Source organism: Oncorhynchus nerka, linkage group LG13, assembly GCF_034236695.1.
Source record: "Oncorhynchus nerka isolate Pitt River linkage group LG13, Oner_Uvic_2.0, whole genome shotgun sequence".
NCBI classification, from domain to species: Eukaryota; Metazoa; Chordata; class Actinopteri; order Salmoniformes; family Salmonidae; genus Oncorhynchus; species Oncorhynchus nerka.
This window is the reverse complement of record NC_088408.1, coordinates 70,911,855-70,925,529: the sequence shown is the minus strand read 5'-3', so window position 1 is coordinate 70,925,529 and position 13,675 is coordinate 70,911,855. Positions and strand designations below refer to the sequence as shown.

The following is a 13,675-nucleotide window of genomic DNA, read 5'->3' as shown; positions in this document are numbered from 1 at the left end:
TTCAGTTCTAGTTAAGGCCAGCTGTTTACGTGCTGTTTGTTTTTCTGGTGTCTTATTGTCAGGGGATGTGTTCATCGGTAGCGTTGCCAGATTGTGTGCTCATAATGCTAGCTAGCTCTCCACTGTCCTGTCCTGCAGTAAAGGGCATATGGGTTTCCAGCCCAGCTCTCCATCCACATTTCATCAGGTCCACATTATTGTGGAGCTGGAGACCAGCGCTGGCAACCAGAGCAGGCGGACAAGACGCTACAGCTCCAATAACTGTACTGCAAAGCAAACAACGGGGGGATTTGCCAACCCAGGCGTGTTGCTGAGCTCAGGGTTCTGTCAACTCTGGCCCAGGATAGAGAGTGACGACTGTTAGAGGATGCCTTTTGTTTAAATCCAGCAGCCCTAGATAGGTGAGAATCACATTTCTGAGAGGGAACAGCAGCTGGGCGACACCTGGGACCTCAAGCTTTCTGTACTGTCTGATATCTCCCGGAGCATTAAATGCATTATGTCTGTGTGTATTCTGTTTTGCAGGCCTACACCAGTCAGTTTGTGGCTCTGATCATGTTTGCGCTGTTGATGTGTGATGACAGGATCTCCATGCAGCCACGGCGACGTGAGATTATCCAGGGACTGAGAGTTCTGCCAGGTAGGCCAGACCACATGCACATCTTCCAAGACATTGCATTGTACTGTTCATGACCATAAACGCTAATGTCGGTGTGACGCTCACAGGGATGTGCAGATTCTTTGACACTTGTTGTCCTGACCTACTGTAATATAGACAGCAGTAGGTAATGGTCGGGGTTAATGGTCGGAGTCGGGTACAGTGGTTCCTCCTTTTAAAAGTTGTCATACTGCAGCACACCTTGCGGGCTGCTGCAGCATTTTATTTAATTGTCAGTCATTTTTACCATAAATGCACGTTAGTGCTAGTTTGACCACCAGAGGTCAAAATGTTTATCTTTGAGAAACATTTGATAGTCTTCAATATTGGCATTACTAGAGAATTTAAAACCTTTTTTTGTAAGAACATAGTATATGGGATTGATTTTAAGAAATGTTGCTTAATTAATTTGATTAACATTATGGTGTTTCTATTCCAAGAAAAACTAAACCCTTAGGGTTTCCGTTAGGATGTAACGTAAAATATGGCGCCATACAACGTGATGGTTGGGAGTAGGCTACAGTTCTAAGAACATAAGAGGATTGGCGGATTCAAAATTAATATCTAAGGGTCATAACATTTCCACACCCTAATTGTAGTGTAACCAATACCCAAACGGTGATTCAGTGAAAATAAAAATCTCATTGATTTATCAAGACCAGTCCTATGCTTGTCTCAGAGCAGCGAGAAATGATGCTGAAATAGTTATTGCTTCAAATCCTATTGCTTCTAACATCAATATGCTTTTTAAATAAATTAGACCTACACCACTTCAGCACATTACTCAACACTAGTGAGACTCATTTTTCCTACAGTAGGCTTACAGTACATCTAAATAAAATAAAAAGATGTTGTTTCAATGACATGACTCCGCCAATAGTTATATTTAGAGGATTGGAGGATTCTAAATTAATATCTATGGGGCATTTTTCATTAGGATCTGTGAGAATATCTAAGTGGCTTTTGTATAATTCTAAATTAATAATATAATTGCTTTGTTTAAAAATGTACAATATTTTGGAGATTATTTTATTTTCATTTAACCTAGAGTGAGCGAGGAGGGGGGGGGGGATAAAAGCCATTCTTGAACATGGGGTGAGACATTCGGAAGGCCCCATCCACAAAAATGTTCATGCTGATCAATTGCCTTGCACAAAGTATCAAAATACAGAGAGGTGTTGGTAAAGGTATATTGATTGTCCTGCTAATAGCTCATAATGGAGTATTATAATACTGTACATGGTGTCCAGGTCAGGATAACCAAAACATTTATTTAATAAATAAAATCAGAATGAATGTTGGTACTTATTTATTTTGATCCAAAGCCATGAATGAGTGAGTCACTGAGCTTTATGTAGGTGCCAAGGCTATATGATTGTGCCATCAACTTAATTATGAATCACTTTTATATTTTGTATATATTTTTTTAGATTATATTTATTAAAAAAAAAAAAAATTGAAAGATTTGTAATCTGAATAAAGGGAAAAATAAGATTTGTGAAGGCCAAAACATTTATTTCTGTTTTTGGAGGGAGAGAAACACTGGGCCAATTGTGCGCTGCCCTATGGGACTCCCAATCCCGGTCGGATGTGATACATAATACTTTTTCCCCTTCCACATGTATTAGGTTCCAATTGATAAATGTATTTTTTATCAATTAGGATATTTGAGTTTAACCACAATATTTTATGTATTATTTGTTCTGTTTTTTTTCTGGTGGATTAAACTGAAATTGCAACCAATCACGGCCGGTTGTGATACAGCCAACCTAACTAAGAAATACATTTGACGATAGAATTCTCCCCCCACCCTCATACTAGGCAAGTCTATTGTCCTGCTAATGGCCCAAATGGCGCTGTACAACATGGCCGTGTGTTTGGAAGAGTATTTTCCAGTAAGCAACCATTTGTTTACCTTCATTGGCCTACATTTACATTTACATTTAAGTCATTTAGCAGACGCTCTTATCCAGAGCGACTTACAAATTGGTGCTTTCACCTTATGACATCCAGTGGAACAGCCACTTTACAATAGTGCATCTAGGTCTTTTAAGGGGGAGGGGGTGAGAAGGATTACTTTATCCTATCCTAGGTATTCCTTAAAGAGGTGGGGTTTCAGGTGTCTCCGGAAGGTGGTGATTGACTCCGCTGTCCTGGCGTCGTGAGGGAGTTTGTTCCACCATTGGGGGGCCAGAGCAGCGAACAGTTTTGACTGGGCTGAGCGGGAACTGTACTTCCTCAGTGGTAGGGAGGCGAGCAGGCCAGAGGTGGATGAACGCAGTGCCCTTGTTTGGGTGTAGGGCCTGATCAGAGCCTGGAGGTACTGAGGTGCCCCCCCTCACAGCTCCGTAGGCAAGCACCATGGTCTTGTAGCGGATGCGAGCTTCAACTGGAAGCCAGTGGAGAGAGCGGAGGAGCGGGGTGACGTGGAGAGAACTTGGGAAGGTTGAACACCAGACGGGCTGCGGCGTTCTGGATGAGTTGTAGGGGTTTAATGGCACAGGCAGGGAGCCCAGCCAACAGCGAGTTGCAGTAATCCAGATGGGAGATGACAAGTGCCTGGATTAGGACCTGCGCCGCTTCCTGTGTGAGGCAGGGTCGTACTCTGCGGATGTTGTAGAGCATGAACCTACAGGAACGGGCCACCGCCTTGATGTTAGTTGAGAACGACAGGGTGTTGTCCAGGATCACGCCAAGGTTCTTAGCGCTCTGGGAGGAGGACACAATGGAGTTGTCAACCGTGATGGCGAGATCATGGAACGGGCAGTCCTTCTTCCCCGGGAGGAAGAGCAGCTCCGTCTTGCCGAGGTTCAGCTTGAGGTGGTGATCCGTCATCCACACTGATATGTCTGCCAGACATGCAGAGATGCGATTCGCCACCTGGTCATCAGAGGGGGGAAAGGAGAAGATTAATTGTGTGTCGTCTGCATAGCAATGATAGGAGAGACCATGTGAGGTTATGACAGAGCCAAGTTACTTGGTGTATAGCGAGAATAGGAGAGGGCCTAGAACAGAGCCCTGGGGGACGCCAGTGGTGAGAGCGCGTGGTGAGGAGACAGATTCTCGCCACGCCACCTGGTAGGAGCGACCTGTCAGGTAGGACGCAATCCAAGCATGGGCCGCGCCGGAGATGCCCAACTCGGAGAGGGTGGAGAGGAGGATCTGATGGTTCACAGTATCGAAGGCAGCCGATAGGTCTAGAAGGATGAGAGCAGAGGAGAGAGAGTTAGCTTTAGCAGTGCGGAGTGCCTCCGTGATACAGAGAAGAGCAGTCTCAGTTGAATGACTAGTCTTGAAACCTGACTGATTTGGATCAAGAAGGTCATTCTGAGAGATAGCGGGAGAGCTGGCCAAGGACGGCACGTTCAAGAGTTTTGGAGAGAAAATAAAGAAGGGATACTGGTCTGTAGTTGTTGACATCGGAGGGATCGAGTGTAGGTTTTTTTCAGAAGGGGTGCAACTCTCGCTCTCTTGAAGACGGGAGGGACGTAGCCAGCGGTCAGGGATGAGTTGTTGAGCGAGGTGAGGTAAGGGAGAAGGTCACCGGAGATGGTCTGGAGAAGAGGAGGGGATAGGGTCAAGCGGGCAGGTTGTTGGGCGGCCGGCCGTCACAAGACGCGAGATGTCATCTGGAGAGAGAGGGGAGAAAGAGGTCAGAGCACAGGGTAGGGCAGTGTGAGCAGAACCAGCGGTGTCGTTTGACTTAGCAAACGAGGATCGGATGTCGTCGACCTTCTTTTCAAAATGGTTGACGAAGTCATCTGCAGAGAGGGAGGAGGGGGGATTCAAGAGGGAGGAGAAGGTGGCAAAGAGCTTCCTAGGGTTAGAGGCAGATGCTTGGAATTTAGAGTGGTAGAAAGTGGCTTTAGCAGCAGAGACAGAGGAGGAAAATGTAGAGAGGAGGGAGTGAAAGGATGCCAGGTCCGCAGGGAGGCGAGTTTTCCTCCATTTCCGCTCGGCTGCCCGGAGCCCTGTTCTGTGAGCTCGCAATGAGTCGTCGAGCCACGGAGCGGGAGGGGAGGACCGAGCCGGCCTGGAGGATAGGGGACATAGAGAGTCAAAGGATGCAGAAAGGGAGGAGAGGAGGGTTGAGGAGGCAGAATCAGGAGATAGGTTGAGAAGGTTTGAGCAGAGGGAAGAGATGATAGGATGGAAGAGGAGAGAGTAGCGGGGAGAGAGAGCGAAGGTTGGGACGGCGCGATACCATCCGAGTAGGGGCAGTGTGGGAAGTGTTGGATGAGAGCGAGAGGGAAAAGGATACAAGGTAGTGGTCGGAGACTTGGAGGAGAGTTGCAATGAGGTTAGTGGAAGAACAGCATCTAGTAAAGATGAGGTCGAGCGTATTGCCTGCCTTGTGAGTAGGGGGGAAGGTGAGAGGGTGAGGTCAAAAGAGGAGAGGAGTGGAAAGAAGGAGGCAGAGAGGAATGTGTCAAAGGTAGACGTGGGGAGGTTAAAGTCGCCCAGAACTGTGAGAGGTGAGCCGTCCTCAGGAAAGGAGCTTATCAAGGCATCAAGCTCATTGATGAACTCTCCGAGGGAACCTGGAGGGCGATAAATGATAAGGATGTTAAGCTTGAAAGGGCTGGTAACTGTGACAGCATGGAATTCAAAGGAGGCGATAGACAGATGGGTAAGGGGAGAAAGAGAGAATGACCACTTGGGAGAGATGAGGATCCCGGTGCCACCACCCCGCTGACCAGAAGCTCGGGTGTGCGAGAGCACGTGGGCGGACGAAGAGAGAGCAGTAGGAGTAGCGGTGTTGTCTGTGGTGATCCATGTTTCCGTCAGTGCCAAGAAGTCGAGGGACTGGAGGGAGGCATAGGCTGAGATGAACTCTGCCTTGTTGGCCGCAGATCGGCAGTTCCAGAGGCTACCGGAGACCTGGAACTCCACGTGGGTCGTGCGCGCTGGGACCACCAGATTAGGTGGCCGCGCCATGCGGTGTGGAGCGTTTGTATGGTCTGTGCAGAGAGGAGAGAACAGGGATAGACAGACACATAGTTGACAGGCTAGAGAAGAGGCTACGCTAATGCAGAGGAGATTGGAATGACAAGTGGACTACACGTCTCGAATGTTCAGAAAGTTAAGCTTACGTAGCAAGAATCTAATTGACTAAAATTATTAAAATGATACAGTACTGCTGAGGTAGGCTAGCTGCGTTGTTGACACTACCCTAATCAAGTCGTTCCGTTGAGTGTGAAGTTTCTACAATGCTGCTATTCGGGGCTAGCTGGCTAGCTAGCAGTGTTGGTTACGTTACGTTGCGTTAGGAGAACGACAATAGCTGGCTAGCTAACCTAGAAAATCGCTCTAGACTACACAATTATCTTTGAAACAAAGACGGCTATGTAGCTAGCTATGTAGCTAGCTACGATCAAACAAATCACACCGTTGGGACTGTAATGAAATGAAATGAAAATGTGATACTACCTGTGGAGCGAAGCGGAATGCGACCGGAATGCGAAAGTTCTATTCAGTAGACGTTGGCTGGCTGTTGGCTAGCTAGGAGTGTCTCCTACGTTAAGGACGACAAAATAGCTGGCTAGCTAACCTCGGTAAATTAAGATAATCACTCTAAGACTACACACTCTAACTACACAATTATCTTGGATACGAAGACAGCAAAGACAACTATGTAGCTAGCTAATACTACACTAATCAAGTCGTTCAGTTGAGTGTGATAGTTACTACAGTGCTACGGTAGCCGGTGAACGTATGCTAGCTGGCTAGCTGCTAGGCAGATAGGAGGACGACGAAATACGATAATAACGCAATTATCACTCTAAGACTCCACGCTCTAAACTACACAATTATCTTGGATACGAAGACAGCAAAGACAACTATGTAGCTAGCTAATACTACACTAATCAAGTCGTTCAGTTGAGTGTGATAGTTACTACAGTGCTACGGTAGCCGGTGAACGTATGCTAGCTGGCTAGCTGCTAGGCAGATAGGAGGACGACGAAATACGATAATAACGCAATTATCACTAAGACTCCACGCTCTAAACTACACAATTATCTTGGATACGAAGACAGCAAAGACAACTATGTAGCTAGCTAACACTACACTAATCAAGTCGTTCAGTTGTGTGATAGTTACTACAGTGCTACGGTAGACGGTGAACGTGTTGGGCAGATAGGAGGACGACGAAATACGATAATTACGCAATTATCTTTGATACAACGACGGCTATGTAGTGTGAGCGTACCAAGTAATTAGGCGTCACTCTAAAGCGGGAAGGTGGAATAAACGAGTCAGGAAAAAGGTTTTTCTGATTGAACACGGTTCTCTATTGAGTATTTTGTCAACAAAAACATTCAAACATAATCAATGAAAAATCTTCCAAGGAAAAACACACATCTTCTTCTCCAGATGAAACAAGAACACAATAGGATAATCTTTAAACTACAACAAACATAAATCACGGTTTTGTCACCGTCTTAGTGGTTCTTTCAGCACAGCTTCTCTCTCTCGGTGGCCATCTTCCAGAGATAGTTTCCCCCTCTCTCTTCTGGTTCCATTCTCTCTTTTATAGGGGAGGGAGAGTATCTCATTAGTACAGTCAGCTGTGCTTAATTGACTCTGGTTACCTTGTCTCCCAGGCTCTGTTGGGCAACTATCCATGAGCCCAGCCTGCCCTCTAGTGGTCCGTCCACATACCTTCCCCCCAGGACCGAACCGGAGGGTCGGGCGCCAGACGCACCGTCTTGGTCGCGGTCGGGACAGCGCGTCTGCATTCCCGTTCCTCGATCCGGCCCTGTGGATGACATGGAAAGAGAATGGTTGTAAAGACAAAACCATCTGGCTATTCTGTTGTTATTGTTTCTCTTACCAGCCATCCACGTGAGGGGCGCATGGTCAGTAACTAATGCAAACCTCCGACCCAGTAGGTAGTACCGGAGATAATCGAGGGCCCACTTGATGGCTAAGGCCTCTTTCTCTACGGTCGCATATCTCTGTTCCCGATCGCTGAGTTTCCTACTAATGAAGAGAATCGGCTTCTCTGCTTCACCTTTACCCTGAGCTAGTACGGCCCCGAGCCCTGTATCCGAGGCGTCGACCTGCACAATGAACTCTTGTGAGAAGTCCGGAGCCTGTAGAACGGGATCAGAACACAGGCCATCTTTTAACAATTGAAAGGCCTCTTCCGTCTCGTCTTTCCACTCTACCTGGTTTGGCAGGTTTTTCCTAATGAGGTTTGTGAGGGGTTGGCAATGGTTGCATATCCCGGGATAAAACGGCGATAATATCCTGTTATCCCTAAGAAGGCCCGAACGTCTTGCTTGGTCCGGGGTCGAGGCCCGTCACGAATTGCCCTGGTCTTCTCTGCCTGTGGGCGTATTTTCCCATTCCCCACGGTGTACCCCAGGTATTCCGCTTCGGACAAACCCAGGCAGCATTTATTTGGATTGGCTGTCAACCCTGTGGCTTCCAAACTCACGAGCACCTTCTTGCCGGGTTCAGTGTGGATATGGTGGAACAGGACATCTGTTTGTCCTGTGAATGGAGAGAATATTCGACCGAAGTTCATAATCAGCTTGTCTAGCTGTCTTGACTGCTCCGGTAGGAGAGTTTGGCCACGGCGCACCTGTGGTAGAGCCTCCTCTTTTCCTTTGCCCTCCAGGGCCATCAAAGCCACCTCCTCCTCTCGTCCATGGTATGTCTTCAGCAGGTTTATGTGATAGATTTGGACCTTCTTCCTCCTGTCAGGTTGCTTGATGAGGTAATTGACCAGTGAGACCCTTTTCATTACCTCGTAGGGCCCCCTCCACTGCGCCAGCAAGCGATGTTCGGCCGTGGGCACAAGCACCATCACTTTCTCTCCCACGGTGAACTCACGGGGGGTCGCAGACTTATCATAGGCCCGGCCTTGGGTCCTTTGGGCCTTCTCCATATGCTCCTTGACTATGGGCCACACTGCTGACAGGCGGTCTCTCATCAGGGTAACGTGTTCTATTGTGGATCGAAAGGGGCATGGTTGGGTCTCCCAGGTCTCCTTGGCTAAGTCGAGGATTCCTCGACAGGGTCTGCCATAGAGCAATTCAAACGGAGAGAATCCAGTGGATGCCTGGGGTACTTCTCGCAGAGAAGTGTGGGAGAAGCATGTCCCAGTTTTTCCCGTCTCGGGACACCACCCTTCTCAACATGCTTTTTATCGTTTTGTTCAAGCGTTCACACAACCCGTCTGTTTGAGGGTGGAATATGCTTGTACGTATCTGTTGAACCTGATATAACCGACACAAGTCCTTCATCAACCGGGACATGAACGGGGTTCCTTGATCAGTCAAGATAGTCTTGGGGAGGCCCACACGAGAGAACATCAGGAATAACTCCTTGGCAATTCCCTTTGACGACATGTTACGCAGGGGTATGGCCTCCGGGAACTTGGTAGCGTAATCTATAACCACTAGGATGTACTCGTGTCCTCTGGCGGATTTTGGGAGGGGTCCTACGAGGTCCATAGCTATGCGTTCAAAGGGAGTCTCTATGATGGGGAGAGGAATCAAAGGGTTACGTAGGTGTGGCCGTGGGGCTGTACGTTGACATTGATCACACGTCCTACAATACCTGGCCACATCCCGGGTGACCGGGGCCAATAGAATCTCTGCATGATTCTGTCAATAGTCTTGTCTCGTGCCAGGTGTCCTCCTAGGACGTGGGAATGGGCTAACTGTAGAACTGTATCTCTGTATGGCCTAGGCACCATTAGTAATTCCTGGTTTTCCCCTTCGTCGCACGACCCAGTATAAGAGACCCCGCCTGATTGCATAGTAAGGAAGAGGGGGCTCACCTGATCCGTCGACGTTCCTCCCGTCGATCACCTTCACCTTCCTCATGGCCTCCCTTAGGTCTGGGTCTCTATGCTGCGAGGTGCCGAACTGTCCCTTTAATTCCTGGGGCAGGTCGACCTCGGTAGAGGGATGTGGAGGTTGTTCCACATCCCCATCAGGGGTGACCGAGGAGAATCCCTTCCAGGTTCCCTCCTCGGATGGAGCTTCAAATATATCCCTTAGCGCCTGGTTGCTCCTTCCTTCCTGCGTTGTGTATAGCCCTTCACATGTGTCTTCATCGGTGGTTTCTTGGAATATCTGTCGTAAACGTTGGGTCGCTATTTCTTCCTCTGCTGCAGAGGACGAGGACGCGGCTACGTCTCCTTGTAGGACTACTACCTCGGGCTTGGATTTTCTCTTCTTTCCTGTCCCCCTTCTTCCCGTGCATAACGTCATCTGCCGAAGCTCCTTATATAAGGGACAGTCTCTCCCGATCAATAATGGCACCTTCAGCTGCGGCACTTTCCCGGCCCTGACTGTACACCTTCCTTTTGGAGTGAGAATAGGCAGATTCACAGTGGGGTAATAGTGGGTGTCTCCATGGATACAGGATACGGCTACTTTGTCTGGTAGCAGTGTTGCGGAGGTCACCATCCGCTCCTCTACTAACGTAACCATACTTCCCGAGTCGAGAATAGCTACCACATCTTGTCCTTCGACTTGCACCGGAATCTCTGAGGCTGGGGCTATCTCTGCTAACCAACAGTGTTGATCCTGCCCCCTCAAAACGGGATGTGTGGGGGTAGGCAGTGATGACTCCGTGACCATGGGCTCATCCTTGCTAGGACATTGTGGGGCATAATGGTTGGGAGACTGACATTTATAACACCGACCCTGCTGTGTGGTGGCTGACTTCTCCCACCTCCGGGAGGGGCTTGGACGTTTCGGTGGCGAGCGCGCCGGGGTGAGTCGTGGTACGGGATTGCAAGACTCCTTCCGTTCCTCCTTGTCACTTTTTAACAACTCCCCTGTAGACCGATATGTTTCCACCGCCTGGGCTATGTCGTCGGCTGACAACGGGTTGGCTTGCCCCACAACCCTTTTAAGTCACTGGGTAATTCTCTCAATATCTTGTCCACTACGAGAGTCTCTATCACATGTCCTACTCCCTTTCCAGGTTCTAGCCACTGTTTCGTCAGTCGTATTAAGGCGAAGATCTGGGCACGGACGGGTTGATCAGCTGTATAGGTCCATTGATGGAACTTTACAGCCCTATCTCTGGCAGTCAGCTGGTACCGGGACAGGATCTCGGTTTTTAGTCGCCCATAGTCCGCAGCTTCGTGGGAATCCAGGTCAAAATAGGCTTCCTGAGCCACCCCGGTCAAAAGAGGGGCTAATGCGCTCGCCCATTCTGTGGGCGGCCACTCTTCCAAGGTGGCCGTCCTTTCAAGGTCATGAGGAAGGCCTCAATATCATCCTCCTTGAGAGACGAGGTAAGATGGCGTGAGCAGCCGCTCTTGGCTTAACTCTAGGTTCTTCTAGTCGGCTCAGCTGTTGTTGCAGGAGTTCTATGGTTGTCTGCTGTGCTGTGAACAATTGTTGTAGTAGGGCGTTATCCATCGTTCTTGAATGGTTCCTCCGGGTCTACTGGAAGAATCTTGATTTACTCACTTATCCTTGTGTCACTCGTCCACCTAATGCCTGCATCCTCCACCAATGTGAGCGTACCAAGTAATTAGGCGTCACTCTAAAGCGGGAAGGTGGAATAAACGAGTCAGGAAAAAGGTTTTTCTGATTGAACACGGTTCTCTATTGAGAGTATTTTGTCAACAAAAACATTCAAACATAATCAATGAAAAATCTTCCAAGGAAAAACACACATCTTCTTCTCCAGATGAAACAAGAACACAATAGGATAATCTTTAAACTACAACAAACATAAATCACGGTTTTGTCACCGTCTTAGTGGTTCTTTCAGCACAGCTTCTCTCTCTCGGTGGCCATCTTCCAGAGATAGTTTCCCCCTCTCTTCTGGTTCCATTCTCTCTTTTATAGGGGAGGGAGAGTATCTCATTAGTACCGTCAGCTGTGCTTAATTGACTCTGGTTACCTTGTCTCCCAGGCTCTGTTGGGCAACTATCCATGAGCCCAGCCTGCCCTCTAGTGGTCCGTCCACAGTAGCTAGCTAAGAAGAAATTGCTAAGATTAGACAAATCAGACCGTTGTACTATAATGAAATGTAATGAAAAAGTTATACAACCTGCAGACCGAAGGAGACCGAAGCGCGGATGCGACCGGCTCGCTCCAACCCGGAAGCAAATTTGTTCCAATATTTCTGTCATTCGGTGATATTTATTCCCATAGTAATTTGTTATGGATCTGTAAGGAAATAGACATCTCTGTTTTGAAAGAGTATTTTTACCATTTTATTAACGAAAGCAGAAAGATGCTGATAAAGCATATACTGTACAGTACTTCTTCGTCTGACATTTTGCGGTTGAATAAGGTCGCCCACGCGCACTTTAAACATTTGGATAATAAAACATTTAAATTATTTTGAAGATGGAAGCCATCTGCATTTGTTTATTAGGCTACTGTGCAGTCTGACAAGTAAACATGGTAAAGTGCCTAATTCCTTACATAAGGGAGAGCAGATCATGTCCAGGCTTTCTCGGTGACCTCAAATACTCATTAACTCTGTCTTTAATGCTTTTTCGCATTGCATTAGTCACAGACAGAAACTTCTGAGACACTGTATTAATGATGAACACCTGGAGATTCAGCCACACATTTGCCTCAGGCTCCATCCCAGTTGGTATTCTGTCTACTTGTGGTATCTACTAACCACTTTCTTGGCAACCATGCGTTTTTTCGGTGCGGCCTGTTGTCCAGCCCTTTGTCCACTGATCTCCACGAATGGTTGTCGACATGGTTGTAAGCTCTGCAAAAACACATTCACGTTTTTAGCTCACAACTCTGGCTCATTTTCAAGTCCTCTTGAAAATCCTATTCCTGGAACGGTTGGCACCATGGAAAGAAGCTGGCTTGATGAAAACGATGTTCATTTCGTCTGGGGGGTGTTCACACCTACGGTAGCCGGGCTATGAAGAGTCTATTGTCCTGCTGATAGGGCTACACCTACAAAGTACACTGTCCTTCACTACTGTAAATAAAAACACAGCATCTTGTTTACATTCTTTATTGTAACTGCAATGTCACAAATAATTTTTAACTACCTTTCCAATTACTTTTAGAGTTTGGGTTTTTACAAATGTGCACTTTTCATGCCAATTTTCATAAAATCCAGTTTGGATTTAATATAACTTTTGTCTGACGCCTTTAGTGAGAGGTCTAATGCTTTAATATTTAATAATATCTGCCCTCTGAATTCACTTCTAAGGGTCTTTTTTCATGAAATTTATTAGTTCCATTGTTTTAGTTTGAATATGCAGACCGGCACTAAGAACAGCTAAAACGTTTCCCTAGTCAGTGCTGTTATTAAGGCAATGCCCCTTAGTGTTGCTCTGTGCTACCCAGTGGTTCGGGGGTCCACCCTCCCTTCACCATGGGCTAGGTCTGTCTTCTGTGCTCTGCTCTGCGGCCCGTGCCTCCTGCCCTCGTGCCTTGAACCTCGTGCGTCTACCACTATCTCAGGGTAAATCAAATCAAATCAAATTTATTTATATAGCCCTTCGTACATCAGCTGATATCTCAAAGTGCTGTACAGAAACCCAGCCTAAAACCCCAAACAGCAAACAATGCAGGTGTAAAAGCACGGTGGCTAGGAAAAACTCCCTAGAAAGGCCAAAACCTAGGAAGAAACCTAGAGAGGAACCAGGCTATGTGGGGTGGCCAGTCCTCTTCTGGCTGTGCCGGGTAGAGATTATAACAGAACATGACCAAGATGTTCAAATGTTCATAAATGACCAGCATGGTCGAATAATAATAAGGCAGAACAGTTGAAACTGGAGCAGCAGCACAGTCAGGTGGACTGGGGACAGCAAGGAGTCATCATGTCAGGTAGTCCTGGGACATGGTCCTAGGGCCCAGGCCAGTTGAAACTGGAGCAGCAGCACAGTCAGGTGGACTGGGGACAGCAAGGAGTCATCATGTCAGGTAGTCCTGGGGCATGGTCCTAGGGCTCAGGTCCTCCGAGAGAGAGAAAGAAAGAGAGAAGGAGAGAATTAGAGAACGCACACTTAGATTCACACAGGACACCGAATAGGACAGGAGAAGTACTCCA

General features: G+C 47.6%; 1 protein-coding gene across 1 annotated transcript in view; it reads left to right on the top strand.

Moving 5' to 3' along the window:
- Positions 1-13,675, top strand: part of LOC115140031 (glutamine--fructose-6-phosphate aminotransferase [isomerizing] 1) — a 39,793-nt gene that overhangs the window by 14,168 nt on the left and 11,950 nt on the right. Inside the window, exon 15 of the mRNA XM_029678038.2 lies at positions 526-640. Coding sequence (XP_029533898.1) covers positions 526-640 — 115 coding nt within the window. The remainder of the gene's footprint in view (positions 1-525; positions 641-13,675) is intronic.